The 16,358-nt window shown below is 42.7% G+C and overlaps 1 protein-coding gene across 26 annotated transcripts in view; it reads right to left on the reverse strand.

Moving 5' to 3' along the window:
- prx (periaxin) overlaps window positions 1-16,358 on the reverse strand; it is a 64,708-nt gene that overhangs the window by 12,502 nt on the left and 35,848 nt on the right. For 24 of the 26 annotated variants that reach the window (XM_032512027.1, XM_032512006.1, XM_032512015.1 and 21 more), the window contains one exon: window positions 15,913-15,933. The exons of the other annotated variants lie outside the window; for them this stretch is intronic. In XM_032512027.1, the coding sequence (XP_032367918.1) occupies window positions 15,913-15,933 (21 nt within the window). The remainder of the gene's footprint in view (window positions 1-15,912; window positions 15,934-16,358) is intronic. 26 annotated transcript variants of the gene reach the window in all.

A 16,358-nucleotide genomic window follows, 5' to 3' on the forward strand; every position in this document is an offset into this window, starting at 1 on the left:
TCTTGGGCTATGTTTTGGTGAAAGGTTGTAGGACTGGGCGCCATATTTGAGTGGATCGTGTAATCTTATAGTTTCTGTCACTTTCACCAAGGCAAATGTAATGAACTCGAAGACCTTTTTTAAGACATTTATAATGACATTTAGCCCTTTATCACAACCTCCAAAAGCCCTAAATTACGGAAATTTCCCCTTGTTTTTTTTTTATTTTACCAGCCAGTAGCAAAACTCCTTGCTGCATTACTCTCTCGGCCCTTAACTGAAGGAACTAGAATCTGTTAACTTTCGTGGTCACCCATGATCTTCGCTCGCTATCAGTGCGGGGGGGGCGTAGGCGGCGGGGACGGGCATAACCATGGAGGGGAGGGGAGGCTGACGCTGAAATGTATTGCATGTAGTGTCATTTGTAGTCGTGATAAGAGCTAAGTAAATATTGGACAAGCAAAACGAACAGAACTACAACCCCGGAATAAAAGAAAATAGAGCAGTAGAGGAGCATTGCATGGCGTAAGAACAATTAAGATCTGTTTAAAAGCTAATTGAACGACCTGGTAACACAATACTGCAGGGAATTTTTAAATCTAATTTATTTTTGAAGTTTACTTATTTAGACCCCGAAAAACTCTGTAATGACATTACTGCTGTGTCTAAGATGCTGTTCTTTAGTTCAAATATTCTTATAGCACCTGGGAGCAATTATTTTGAAATCTCACAATATCACAACATATCACAAGAAAATGTTAAGATATAATGTATATGTGTAATGTGTTTGTGTCCGAACAACCAGTTGTTGACCAATCAGCATCCTGTGAGGAGCAACTGGGAGTTAACCGACGTGGTGTTGGTACCCGATCTGTGCTGCCTGCACGATAATCCTGTTTTTCAAGGATTTATCATATGGTACTGCACAATCTGTTCCACGCTTCCGTCGTAGTTGAGTGGTCTGCTTCCGGTGGAGGCTACTGCTGAGCAGGGTGGCCCTTGCATCATAGCCAGTGTATGAATGTGTGAATGACGGCTTGTATTGTAAAGCAATATGAGTGGTCGCTAAGACTAGGAAAGAGCTATATAATGCAGCCATTTATTTTGGCAAAATTTTTCACTTTGACTACCTTAGAAGCAATCGGCCTGCCAACATTAGATTTCCCGGGGATCTGCAGTTCCCACTGCACGCTTCGATTTTCTGTCTGACTTTCATATCAATAGTTGGAAACTATTTTGTCTGAGATTCAGAAAATACAGTTTAGACTTAAAGAGAGCTTGGAAAAAGGGATATTTTTCCATCAACACAAGGCCAGCTAAAGCCAAAAAAATTAGCATTTCTACCAAAAAATCCATATCACCCTCTGTATTTTAAAATAGTTTGAATCCAGGTTTGGCCTAGATCTGGCAAGTGATAGGATTTAGACTACAGGTTACTTCACAGAAGGTAAGGTTATGTTGTTGAGTTTTTGACCACAACTTTGATACAGTATGCCTGCAGAAAGTATTAGATCTCTCTCAAACATTGTCACTTTTTCAATAAAAGAACATAAGAACACAAAACTTACTTTAGGAATTCACCTCAGAGTATGAACGCAGTCTGCATGTGTGTGTGTGTGTGTGTAAGAAGATCTAAGGGAAATTTCTACTTTCAACTATACCAGAATTCTGATGGTCCGAGAGGCTGTTTCTGCTCTCCTCCACGGCGCTGGTTGGGCCACCACTGTCCACCATGTCCTCGGCCTTCATCTGACCAATCCTGAAAAAAAAGGAAATCTGTCCAGGTGTCGTCTGATTGGCGGAAGGAGCTGTCTGTCCAGCCTGGCGTCCAGTGTGGCACTCCGCCGGTGATGGCGTGGTTTTTCCAAGTGCTGTTCTCAGACACAAACACACCACACACATGTTAATATTAGAGTCTACAGCCTCCGTTGTAGATGTCCTGTAGTGTTTTGTGCGTTTCCGCAGGCTATGCCCTCATTCAGATGACCTGGTATGGACGACCAACTAAACCTACATTGCATTGAAGGCGTGAGATGTATATAGCAACAACCGACATTTATTATAAACTGAGAATAAATTATGAGGATTACAAACATAAAAGGGCAGTTTAACTAAATGACACTCCCAGTGGTAGTTTTAGTTTAATTCACGAGAATTTTGGGATATATGGCACGCATACTTCTACTACTATCCCACCAACATACCAATTACAAATGTAACGTCTCACTAATAACTTGTAGTTTTTAGTGGATTTTCATTACAGGGAATATCTCCAAACCTGAGCAAATCAAACCAAAATTATCTGCAAGGCTACTAAAGATGCAAATAAAAACATTTTTGTCATGTAGGTGAAGTTGACCTGCTCTGAACATAGCCAGACGAATTTGCAAATGCATATTCTTAGTTCATTTCGATTTCCAAGCGGCGACAGGCACAAATGTCTCTTGATGCAATTGAATAAACCCTACAACCAATCAGAGCAAGCTTAAGTAAGGGTAAAAACTCGCAAAAACACTGGAATTGTCCTTTAAACACATGACATGCAAACAATGGGCTTCTCTCACTTTAGACAGCACCTTCTGCTGATAACTCTTTAGCAATATATTTAAATAATCACAAAATGTCTTGAGGTGGATAAACTGAGAAGAAATAATAAAGTAAACCCCGCTTAGCCTCGTTTGCCCCCGCATGGAAACTGCGCTTAGGGATTAGCCAAAGAGAACATAACACTAGAGAACATAAAGACTGATTACACAACAGAAAAACAAAACCCCAGCTGCATGTGTGTCATGAGTGCTAATTAATTAATATGTGTCAGATTATTCTTTAGTCATTCATGTAACTCAGAGGCGCAGTGGATAAGTCTGGCATCAATATGTATTGTACATTATTATTTAGTATTTATTTGCTACAAAAGGACCATGCCAGTGGCTAGTGTAGCTCCTTCACAATAAATCATGTATATTTTAACATTGCGACACATTTTAGAGTGCTTTTTTTCTTACAATCACACAGCCATTCAGAAGTGTGTCCCCCTCATTCATGCATTCCCATCAGATGTCTTTTAACAATATCCTCAATGTTATTCACACAGAAACACTGCACTCTTCTGGTTCTTTGATAATCATACTGTTAAGTAATCTTGTTTGGTTTGTCATTTGCTAAATGCAAATGGGTCCAAATACGACAATACCCATGACCTCGGCTTATGTTAAGTAGTTTTTGTACTTCAATTTCTTCCACACAAACAAAATATTTCTAATACCTTTGTGTCTCTTTTGTATCAGAATTAAGAACCAAAGAGTTAGGTGACCCAGTTGAGTCCACTAACAATATAATATGGAAAGAAATGATGGAACTTTAACTTCTAGAACCAGAAGCATCCAAAAAGCAGTATTGTTTGTCAGTGTTAGATCATATATCCAGATGATTTAAAAGTCTCCACTTGATCAACCTCATAATGATAATGTGGCTTATAATCCTACTGTAACAACTGGAAAAATACATTCACTGTTCACCACATACAGCAGGGTTCAGAGTGATTAACTGTGACATAGAGCCCATGTGATTTGGTATGGCCTAAAACAGAGTATTGTGTATGTTTTCCTGAACTGTACAAAGGTTAAAATGCACTTAATACCCTGAGTGCTGATATTCTCCGGTCTCTAAACCAGTATGTTTCTGACATCTCTGTTATACTCTAACCTCTGCCTTTAAATGTCAGCTTGGTTTGCCTTTAACCAAAAGATCCTCTTTCTCATGTCTGTCAAACAGAAAGCAAACATTCCGTAAACTCCTCAAGGTCAAGAGATACTAAAAGAGAAAGAAAGAAAGGGAGGGCAAGGCCAGCCAGAAGACAGAATGACAAACCAAAACATGGAGACTCAACCACACTTTCTTACTCCCACAATGCACTGGCAGACCGGTGGTATCCCTCGCTGGCAGGCTTCTCTCCCTCCGCCTGCATGAATACTCCAAACTCATCTCCTCCTTGTCTTCCTCCTCTTTCCTCCCCTCTCAGTGGCCACGTGGAGCCCCCCCTCGCCTCCTCGCCCAGCTCTTCCACCTGTCTCCCGAGCCTCCTCTTCCCTTCCTGGCCTTCTTTTAAGTCTCCTGCTGGCACGCCCGACCCTTCCTTCCTCTTTCTCTTATCCGTCTCCAGACGGGGCTGAATGTTGCCATATCCCCAGGGAGAGTGCAACAAAGGGGCAGGATTAGCCAGGAGTGTGCAAGAGAGGTGGAAGGATCAGCACAAGCAACATTTGTGCGTTGTTCGCTGGTCTTCCGGCTGCTGTACTGCTCCGCTCGCTTCAACATGGCTGATGCTGTGTTTGTCCACAGGTGGCTCCAACCTCTTTCCTCCTCTATCCCTCTGCAGACCCGCAGTTGTCTTTTAATGCACGTTTTTCGTTACTTCTTCGCTCATTATCCTGTATGGGTCTATATTTCAAGTCACACTCAGGGAGTCGTTCTTTGTCGTCATTGCCTTTACCCTCTCCATCGCCCGGCGCGTTGCAGAGTGCACTCCTTCTCCAAATCTCCCGGTTCATCCCCTTCCCTAGGATTTACTCTCTCCTATTTCTCCTCCTGTGTGCTCCTCTTCTCTAACATCACCACACTAGCTCACCGCGCTGCCCCATTCGCTGCCGTTTTCATGTGGACGTTTCTTTTCTGCTGTTTGTCTACAAAAATGTAAGGAGTAACGGTCTGAGGGCGATATGAGCTTCTCGATTCTCAGCTCTTTGCCTCCACACAGACTGAAAGAACAAAGAGTTTTCCTGTTATTGCTTCTCCGCTCTCCTTGGGGGAGGGGCGGGGGCCGATGTTGTCCTGCATCGACCACAGCATTCAGGGCTTGCTTTATTCTCGTTTTTCATAGCCCTTGCTTGCTCTTGTTGCTCAAATCTGCTTATATCCAGTTCTTCTTACCCGTAATAGTCCCTGGCGTATGCAACCCCTTTTGAGACCCTCTCAAGGGAATTCTTCTCTGCTGCTCTCGTTGGTCTCTCCAACCACCACAAGTGTCACGTCAGCATTGCAGTTGCTGCCCTCACAGCGCAGCAGGTATCCAGGGAGATCTGACGTTGCGATGTAGGGCAGGCAACGGGTGGAGACAGAGACGGTCCCTCAAGCAGTTCACATCAACCGAGACTCCTGCAGGTGTCTGATTGAAGCCCCTTCCTCCTTCAAAATCTATAGCTCTCCATTTTTTTTCTGATTCTTGAACTGCATCAACGGGATCAGAAAATCCATTAACATTAGCTGCTATTACTTCTTTTACACTTTGTGTTCTGTCACATATCTGGTATGTGTCTTGATGTGAGTCACTGCACCGGTCCAGAGTGGCCATGAATTAAACAAAAATCCGCCATGTTTTCCTAACCTCAGAGTTTGTATCCTCCCCTCTCTCTGATGTCGTCCTGTGCCGAGGAGCTGTTGTATCTTTAGCTCCTCGTTGCTCTCGGCTTCTCTAATCGCTTCAACATCACAGCCGCTGTGAGATTTGGGGAAAGTGGTTCAATTCTATGCAGGGTTTGGCACAAAGCCAAAACAGAGTTAGATGACTCAATGTGCAGAGGCCTTCCTCCTCCTCCTCCTCGTTATTTTGCCTCTCCTTCCTCATTCCTTTCACCTCACTATTCAGCCTGTTGGAGATGCCTCTTCTTGGACTTTCACCTCCCTCGTGTGATCCTGGCTTTCCCTCCTCTGTGCTTTCCTCCCACATAGTAACAGGTTTTGAGAGAAGCATTGTGGCAGCATTAGACTTCTGCATGCTCCCTCTTTCTCCGTCTGGGCTCTCCTGCTGTCCTGCTGCGGGCTGGGAAACTGTTTACTGGCAGGCCTCCTTGGTCTCGCTCTTCCTGCCTTTCTTCCAAGGGATTTCTCCGGCAGGATCCTCCCTGCTACTCTGATGCCTCTCTCTGCGTCAAGCCTGTTTTCTCCCGTGCTGCTGCATTACTGGACTTCCTCCATCTCCGGCCTGATCGCACCCTAACCCGTTGTACTCCGGTATGTGCTTGCGGAGTTGGCCCATTGGTCCCCGCTTTCTGTCCTCTGGGATTGTCTCTGCCTCCTCCTCCTCTCCTGTCTTCCCTCTCAGCACCATCCACCACCACCATGGGAGGCGGCACTGTCCCACGTCGGCCTCAGAACTGGGCTTAGCTGTGGAGTACAAACAGCTCGCTCCTTCTCAGATCCGGAGGAAGAGGCATTGGATTGTGGGTCTTCCCCACTGCCCTCTGAGGTCTTCAGAGTGGCAACTGTTACCAAGCCCATCCCAGCCTGCCTGTCATCCATCCAAGGGAAGCCGTACCCCATCGACCCCCCTCCCCGCTCAGGTACACATCTGCAGCTGGCAGGAACAAAACCCCCCCGACCGCAGGAGGAGCTGTTGGGGCTTGTCCTCCTCCGCCATACCACCAGCCTTTCGGCGACTCTTGGAGACCAGGGCCCAGCTCGAGGCCCCGGATCGCCGCAGTCTCCCCAGACCCAGCTCCAGTCGGTCTGGGGGAAGGCAGAGGGCTCTGGACACTTCTGGAGCATTTCCCGTGTGGAGCCCGACACATTCGGCAGGGCGGGTGGAGTGATTGTTGTTGTATGCTGCTGGAGCATGGTGCTTGTTGTTGGCCTCATTTATTTTATTGGTTCGTCCTCGCGTATACTTTGCTAAAATGCACCTGTCGGGTCTGGTTGAATTCTCATTTGTAAGTGGGAACGCTGGCCCTATCAAGAGTCTATTCTTGATTCAGAGCGTGGACGCCAAATGTAAAAAAGATCACAGTTGGAAAAAAAGCATTACGCAGTAGTTGATACGCTGAAATGTCTTATTGATTCATTCTGACAAGGAAATATTTATCTTGACCTGCAAAGAGGCTGACTCAGTTCATTCTAAACGACATCTGAGTTTTTGGACCCTAAACAAAAATAGAATGGGTTTTTTTCCCTGACAGCGTGATGTAGTTGTGCTTCTGTTTCCCCTTAATCGCTCCTTCCACTTGAGAGTCTCCTGACGAAGAAAAGGAACGCCCAGTTCAGACGTCCAGCTGTCAGCGCAGATCTAGAGAGAATATTGAGAAGTGAAAAGATGCTGCTTCACTGCCCTCTCTGTCGGACAGGCTTTCTCAATGAGGACTGACTCAGCTGCATACAACCCACCTAGGAAGTGGGACAAAACAGAGAAATAAGGACAACTGTTTAAAAAATGTGCTGTATGGACATTAAGAAACAACAGACTCATCAGTTAGTCTAATTTATTGATATGGTAATATAGCAAGCATCAAGCCAACACAATGCAATCCTTTATTTGACTGTCTGCATAATTAGAAAAGCAATTAGAGCGGATTCTAGACAGACGCAATTAAAATGTAAATGAAAACATAAGTGAGAAATGTTTAATTTCTCACAATAATTCCACAGGAGAAACCGATTTTGTTTGACTTTTGGCTGACTGGATTACAGCTATTATGTCTGTGGGTGTGAGTCTGTCAAAGGTCATACATTTCAATCCAAGTGCTTCTTTTCCAACTGCTCCTACACAATCAAGCCCCATTCTTTTTATAGAAAATGTGCATTCTCCATGTCCATTGTGTTTCCAATTAGATTATTTGTTGCATCGCCATACAGCCTCATCACCTGGACTAAAAATGAAACACAGTTGGTCCATACATCCTAAAACCACTACCCATGCCTCCACAGTTTAAAGGATTTATCCAAAGTGACTCATAAACCGCCACATAGCGGCAGAAATCGGTTTGGGCCACGCATACCACACTTCGCCTCCTATCAGAAGGCTGTGTATATGAATATGACACACACTGTACCTGGAAAACCACTGTCCCCAGCCTATGTCCTGAAAGGGATGCCCCGATGAAAGGTTTGCTTGTTCCTAGCTCATTCGATGCCTCGGTGTCCTCCGGTCCAGTCTCTGAATTAATGTCCTTACTTAATGTCTTTGTGCTTCCTTGTTGTTTACTGACGAAGCCTTTACACACGTCCACCGGGCGTGGAGCGTCCTTTGGTGGGATCGCGCCGCCACATCCTTCCAATCGGCCTGCACACACATGCGCTACACCACTGCAATGACGAACCATGCATTCACTTCTGTCCCATCGTCTAAATAGATCTAACACCACGCAGTGAATCTTATTTCCGTTCCCCCACCCCCCCACCCCCAACTCGTTCGGCCATTCGCATCATGTTTCCACCGCTCCATCGTGCGTCGCCGCTCTTACCGCAGTAGCCTCCTGCGCTCACAGAGCAATACGGAGAGCTAATTTGACTTGCAGCCCACTCACAGATAAGAGAGGCGATTCGTCCACACAGGAGCACGGGGAGCCGAGGTGAGTGGAAGTGTATGCGGGGTTGTTGATGACACACTGTGCACAATAAAACCTTTTTAACCCGTTTGCCTTCCACCCCTGTTTCCTTATTAAAGGTACAGTACGGTGATGTTAATCCAATATCAATTTCAGTGAATATCTCTCCCACAGTCATCCAGATCTCAATTTTCTGTGTTTCTGGAAAAGAATCTGTGTGAAATCCACAAAGGCCTGGCTGCGTAGAGGTCACAAACAAAGAGCTGCACAGCCACAAAACATGGCGGCAACAGTTGATAGGGGATATATAAAATATACTGGCCCTTAGATTTGTCTCAATTGAGTTTCTTTTTATTAATATTATTATTATTATTGTTGAGTGTCATTTCAGTCTACGTTGATTGAAAAACACTTCACTCGTCGCAACTTGAAAAATGGGTTAAACTCTTTTTTATATAGTGCAGCAAACCAAATATCTCATCTACTTTCACACCGTGTATAGGAATTTTACATACTGCATGTAATTGTTCTTTAGCAAACAAATGTTACCATTGTGACCCGACCCGGCGGCGCTGCTTCACACTTCATTTGACTCAAGTAGGAGACTATGAGATGCTGACCGATGAAATGAGCCCTGTGCTGCTTATTAAGCACAGTCTGATAGTAAAGGGTAAAAAAATGATGTCTAATATCTCATCGTCTCCTAAGGAACCCGGCTCCATCTCTTAAAGCTGTGATGCTGCAGTCTCGTGCTTTCCTCCTCTCTGTGGCACTCTTCACATCCTCATACAGCATTAATCTCCCCTCATATGCACTCACTCCTGAAGCCTACGTCGCACAGCATCATCACAGCAGTAGATAAGTAGGTACACACACACACACACACACACACACACAGACACACACACACACACACACACACAAAACCACACACACACACACACGGAAGGAACGTCATTCACAGGGGCATATCTATCACCTTTCTCCTCCAAAGTCCATCCTCTGAAAAACTCATTCATGTGATTTTGTGTCTGTAATCCCACAACAGAAAAGATGTGAGAATAATTTTATTTTGCTGTGCTTTGCCTGTTTCTTCTGCTTCTGCATGTGAATGTCTACAGCCACTGTGGAATAACCCTGCTGTATTTTCCAATGTGATGTTTCCAGGTGAGAGTGATCCATGTGGTTCTGTATCTGCTGTTTTCACAGTAATTCCAAAATGAGATGTTTCGCTGCAGTTGAATGTGACAACAACCATAACTAAGTCTTTTGATGCCACCACATGAGGGGCACCAACATCACAAATTTCAAAAATGCTACATACAAAGACTTTTTTATTGTCACTTTTAACTGACCTGTATAAAATAATGAACTAGAATAAAGACACTGTTAGATGTAGGAAACCCTTTAAATGGAGGTTGACTTTTGGGTCAGGAGAAAATGTGTTTTTTTGCTTTTCTTTTTTCTTGCAGGAATTGCAGTTTGGACGTTAGCTTACAAAATCCTTCAGTATAATGATATACTAACATATCATTGAACCAATTTAAGTCTAACAATTAAGCCTGTTGACCTTTCAAGATTAAGTTAATATACATTATTGTGTAATGTTCGGGCCTTTTCTTTATTAGCTAAACATCCCGTATGGATGTGTCTCTCGCGCCAACTGAAGTTTCTCTAATAATAAATTTTAAAAAGTTTGATTTGCATGGTGGACGTCTAAAGATGTTGTTTATCATACTATGGACAATGTGAACATTTTGACAGGTCTTAATTTTTGTTAGTCAACATTATAACATATGAGTCAACATTTCCTGCTTACTTACTTATCAGTCAACCGTTTGATTGTATTCAAATTATGACACAAGTTGAGTAATCAAATGATGAGATACTCAAGTTCAATTTCATGCTGCTCATCTCGAGCCAATAGTTTTGAGTTAATACAGTAGCATGTTAACTTTGATTTCAGATGATAGTTTTAGTTGAAGTACACAACACACCTTCATTTTCTTTCTCCTTCTTAAATGTTTTCCCACCGCTGCATGTTTTTCTACCGAACAGAGATTTGTATTTATAATTGGGCTTACTCCGCCTCTCACCCAATGTGAGTTGCTATATCTCCAGCTCTCCTGTTCCCTGCAAGTTGTAGATAACAGATGAGTGGACGAATGAATGAATTAATGATGAAGATTCTAGGCTGACCGTACACTGAAACCTCATAAAACACCCAAATGTCCACTGTACATGATTTATCACTATGTGAAGGAAATCAGGAAATTATCATTTTTTTGTGTAAATATTTTTTATTGATTAAACACTTAACCAACATTCTCTCCAATGCTGCTTTGACAAAAACACTTGGCACAGAAACCCGTATAATGTAGAAATAAGAAAAACCAAAATACACTAGATACTACTCAGCGTGCGTCTTTGACTGTCAATACCTTCGTCCTGCTTTGTTAAATCTATAACTATTTCTCTCCTTGAAATCAGGCATAGTGTTAAATGTTATGAAAAAGTGTGTGATTAGATTTGGTGAGGATTTCTTCTACCATCTACCAACCAAGTAAAGTACAAGTTTCCATTCTTAAATGCTTTCCATCCACTTGAAAGTAGTTCATTATTTAAAAAATCAGATGGTTGCACTCCTGTAAAACTGTTCTCTTGTAAGGAATGCTCTGAGTGGTGGATACAATCAGTAGTTTTCATTTCATTCCAGAAACAGTGGCCATGTCCTCAAATGGTGGGTCGCATTTGAGATGAAACTTAAATGTCTCAATGTAGAGACACTAAAGTCAATATCTAAGCATAAAGACGCACAAGCCCCCCCCCCCCCCCCTCCATTTAACAATAAAGCAAATTTATACTTTAAAATTGAGGACCTCTTTTGAAAATAAGGGTAATGAAAATGCTTTTAATTAATCTGAGATTTTAACATCCATGTTATTCTGTATATCGTCAATTATAGTCAATAAACAGAAAAATGCCAGATTATAAAGACTTTTTCGCCAAAGGAAAACATCCTTGTGTCCTTCTTGTCTTGGATCCCCTCTCTTCGGTGGCGTTTGTACATCAAGGCTCGCCACTCATTAGCCAGTCTGTCATTGTAACGCCTCATAGTAACATCATTTTTAGAGAGCTACTTTTTAAGTGTCAAGAGAAAAAAGGTTTACAGTTTTACCCTTTAAAACTTCTCTCACTGATTTGTGTTAAGGCGCCCAACAGCACTCTAAAACCCCACATTTTCTCCTAGTTTGCTGGCGATTTGTTTTGTACTACACTTAGATCACAGCTGATTTTCGAAAATCAGCATCACCAGAAGGTCTATCTTGAAGCTAAAGTCTCAATCCAAAATATACAGCGGCGTCTTTTCTGGCAGTGTACAGTGTAAAACATTAATATAAATAGATTAGCAGCAGGGTGCCTACAGTAAATGTTCGAGAGCAACCTTAACCAAAAGTCACAGGTTTGATCCCCACAGCGAAAAAAAAGAGTCCGGAGTGTACTGCTTACCACACTATGACTATTTTCTAGTTAACAGCACCAGCTAAATGCTTAAATATAAAACTATGGCAGAAAAATGAGAATAGCCTAAATCTCAAAAAGCTCACACTTTTCCTTCAAGACAACAAAATAGATTGTCAGTCAAAAAAATTATTCCCTCTCCTGACTCTGGTGAATATGAAATATTACATTTCGGATTGAAGGGATACTGCTTCAAAAAACTGAGAAAAAAAAAAAAAAGACTGATATATAGTTGTATTTACATGAATATTACTCTGGCCTGCACTGGTCCAAATGAAGTTATTATCGTCAATCCATGATGCTTGATGTGGTAAATGACTCATGCCAGCACATTTTGAACAACCAACAACAATAATAATAAGCAATGCGACATGTTTACATTCAGAGTGAAACTTTAAAACCAAACAAATCCGATAAATAATTAGAACTAACTAACAAGTCGGAACAGTAAAAAAAATAGTCACATTTAAAATGAAAAAAGAAGCATATATATATTACTCTGTTGCTTTAACCTCACCTATTAAATATAAAAACAAAGACTTTTACTTAATTGTAGTTTGCCCACGTTGCAGGCTTAGCATACAAGAACACTGCACATCACCAAAAAAACAAGAAAATGTAAAGACATTTAAGATTATCACAGCATCCTCAGTGCTTGAAGTCCGACACCTGTGTAGTTGTCCGTCGTGGTTGCTGAGATTCACCTGTTCGGCTTCACTGGTAACCATGTGCCGGGTGATCCTGGTGGTCTTGGTCACCATAGTGACAGTTCCTCCTCTGTGAGCAGACTTGGTTCTCCTCAGATACGTCCTGGGTGGTGAAGTCAAGCCCTGAGGTGTGAGGGCAAAGACCCCAACACGTCGGCCTCACCTCCCACCTCCCCCTTCCTGGGCCTGAGAGAAACCCTCCGGGTTATCTGAAGGAAGCCTGGGGGTGGAAGGAGGAGCGAACATGCAGAGGCAGTAGAGGAAAGGGATGCAGGGAAGAAATAGGTGAAGAAATCAAGGAGGGAAAAGAAACTTATGTCTTATTCCAGAGACAAAATAGGAGATGATGTATTAATAATTTATGAGAATAACACAAACATAACACCCAGGCAATATCAAGAATACCTGTATGCATAGTGTACACTGTAATAAAGCACACTGTATATAGTGAAGTAATGATGGCATGCAGGTAAGTATGAAACACAACAAGCTTATACATATTTTGAAAATATATTGCTTCTGGAAGATTTTTGCAATTATTCACTGTGCCGTTCAAAGGACCACTCCCATGGTTTAATATGCACTTTAAAATTTGGGGAACTTGCAAAAAAAAAAGTGCTTAATATCCTTCACGCCCCCATAATGGAGCTGGTCATCAGGTGTTTAAGTGTTTAAATACAAGAATGAATCCTTATGAGATAAGGATGCATATAGTGTATAACTGTCAATATAAACAAGTAATCAGTCATGAACTCCTCTTTAACGTATGTAAACATTTTTGACATGGACATTACTTTTTGTAAAAATTCCATGTCTTATTTGTCAAATGTCTTGTCTCTAGTATACATTTTCTTTATCCCTACCTGTGGAGTGTGGCTTCAGGGTGAACTTTGGGACCTTGAACCAGGGGAAGACTCCTCTTTCTTCAGACTCTCTGCTGTGGCTCTCGACCTTGCTCCAAGATTGGACCTTTGCTGAGCTGAACTCCATGGTAAAACTAGCAGGGACTCTGGCTGTCTCTGTCCACATATCTGTTCTGGCACGAGATGACACCACATCCTTCGAGAGCTCCTCACTAAAACCGCGACGGCCATTTTGCCTGATTGTACTTGAAGCCCTTTATTGTCTCCCTCCACTCTTCTCCTGGTGATGAATCCTTTCCCAGTTTCAAACTCATTTCATGTGCCTCCCCTCTGCAGCCATCTTGCCATATGGAGAGGTTAACTCCACCTTGGAAATTTGATTTTGCCACTGGAAGTCCCTTTTGCTGTCATTGGAGGCCTTGTGAGGAGATGCATCTTTTTCACCGTTGACTTGAAGTGGAACCTTTGCCCCTGAGATTGCCATCCAACGACCCTGTTTTGCCAGAGGAAAATGACAAAGCGGCTGCGTTGTCTTGGGCTTCCCAAAGCTTGCTTCATTTTGATTTTGGGCATCTTCACTTTGATGTCTTCTTTTTTAGCCTCAGGTGTTGTCACCTTTTCTTGAGCCTGTGCATGCAGCATGCTCACCTGTTTGAGGAGGATTCCAAGACAAAGACACTTTCTTTACTTTGGGGTCTTTTAGGGCCCTCATACTGAATTTCTGGCCCAAAGATATTTATTTTCCCTCAGGAAGGACATGGAGGGTAATGCGACACCAACTTGGGGATTTTGATATTCTTTGCCTTTTTCTGTTGTGTCCTCATCTTCATCAGGTGATTTAGCAATATCAAAGTCTATGTCTGGAATCCTGGGAACTTTACTATCTCCTCTGGATGACGAGAGGCTACCCTCCCCCCCTGTTTCTAATTCCGCTGACACCTTGTTTGGTTGGTAATGTAACCTCTGGCACTGGGATGTTAATACGATCTTTGTTCTCTTATATGTCCATTTTGAGTTTAAAATTTAACATCATAATCAAATCTTTCTTTACCCCTGCATCTTGTTTGGCTTTACCACCACTCTCTTCATCACCACAGATTTTGCATATTTTTGCTTCGGCTGTTACATCTCTGCCAGTTTTCTTTTTTGGCATTCCAATCTTGAATTTTGTTCCTTTGACTTTAGGCCCCTTTACTTTGCTGTTGGTTCCTTTTGTGTTGTGTCCAAGTCAGGTAGTTCAATTTTTTTTCCTGTCCTTATTGTCCTCTCCTCTATGAAGTCCTATATCAAGTTCCAGGTCTCCTTTTGGACCTTTGATATTTATTGTTGGGCATCTTGAGTTTCAGACCTTTGTGCTCTCCCTTAACATGCAAATCAGCTTCCCCATGAGCCTCTGTCTTGTTTAGGTTATCAAGTCTCCCCCATGTCCAGATCTATTGATGAGACCTGTGGCACTTTAACTGTTCCTCCTGCCTCAGCTGTTGGTAAGTTGATCTCCGCTTCACCTGATTTATCCTTCAGCACTGATATACCCCCCTTTGGAATTTTAACATGTGGGCCTACAAACTTTCCTCCTGTGACTTCCCTCTATAGCAGTTGCTTCAATATCTTTACTTTTACCTTTAGGAAGTGAAATACCAACTTGGGCATTTTGACATCTGGCAGTAGGATGGTTCCCCATCTGCTGCCATTTTCTCCTCTGGTAGTCAATACTTTCTTTTCCTTTAGGGATAGATATGCCCACATTAGTTGTTTTGAAGTGTCCTCCATCTCCCTTTATGTCTATCTCTGGACCTTCGATTGAAGGTTTTCCTTTTGGAAGAGATATGCCCACTTTTGGCATCTTGAACTTTCCTCCCTCACCCTTAGTTTCAACTTGGGACCTCCAGTCTTTCCTTTTGGCAGTGAAATGTCTACTGTAGGCATTGTGCCTCCTCTATTTCAACGTCTGGGCCTTCAATCTTTCCTTTGGGCAGAGAGATGTCAAAATCTGCATTTTCCAATGAGGCAATTTGAACTTTCCTTCTGCACCTGCCCTCCATTTCGATGTGAACTTCAATCTTTCCTTTGGGATGAGAGACATCAATGTTGGGCATTTTCATGTGAGGCATTTTGAACTTCCCACCGGTACCTCCCTCAATTTCAATGTCCGACCTTCAATATTTCCTTTAGGTAGAGAGATGTCACAATCTGGCGTTTTCATATGAGGCATTTTGAATTTCCTCCGTACCTCCCTCCATTTCAACATCTGACCCTCAATCTTTCCTTTTGGCAGTGAATATCAACAGAGGCATGCTGAAATGTGGCATCTTAAATTTTCCACTCTCTCCTTGATCTCCATCTCTGGACCCTCAATCTTTCCTTTGGCAGAGAGATGTCAACATCTGGCATTTTCAAGTGAGGCATTTTGAATTTTCCTCCAGTACCCTCCCTCCATTTCAATGTCTGGACCATCAATCTTTCCTTTTGGCAGTGAAATATCAACAAGGGCATGCTGAGATTGGCATCTTGAATTTTCCCCTCCTCCTTTGATCTCCATCTCTGGACCTTCAATCTTTCCTTTGGGCAGAGAGATGTCAACATCTGGCATTTTCATGTGAGCCATTTTGAACTTTCCTCCTGTACCTCCCTCCATTTCAACATCTGGACCCTCAATTTTTCCTTTAGGTAGAGAGATGTCGATGTTGGACATTTTCATATGAGGCATTTTGAATTTTCCTCCAGTACCTCCCTCCATTTCAATGTCCGGACCCTCTATCTTTCCCTTTGGCAGAGAGATGTCGATATTGGGCATTTTCAAATGAGGCATTTTGAATTTTCCTCCAGTACTTCCTTCCATTTCAATGTCTGGACCCTCAGTCTTTCCTTTTGGAAGGGAAATATCAACAGAGGGCATGCTTGAGATTGTGGCATCTTGAATTTTCCACCTTCTCCTTGATCTCCATCTCTGGACTTCAATCTTTCCTTTGGCA

This window comes from Etheostoma spectabile, chromosome 3, assembly GCF_008692095.1.
Source record: "Etheostoma spectabile isolate EspeVRDwgs_2016 chromosome 3, UIUC_Espe_1.0, whole genome shotgun sequence".
Taxonomy (NCBI): domain Eukaryota; kingdom Metazoa; phylum Chordata; class Actinopteri; order Perciformes; family Percidae; genus Etheostoma; species Etheostoma spectabile.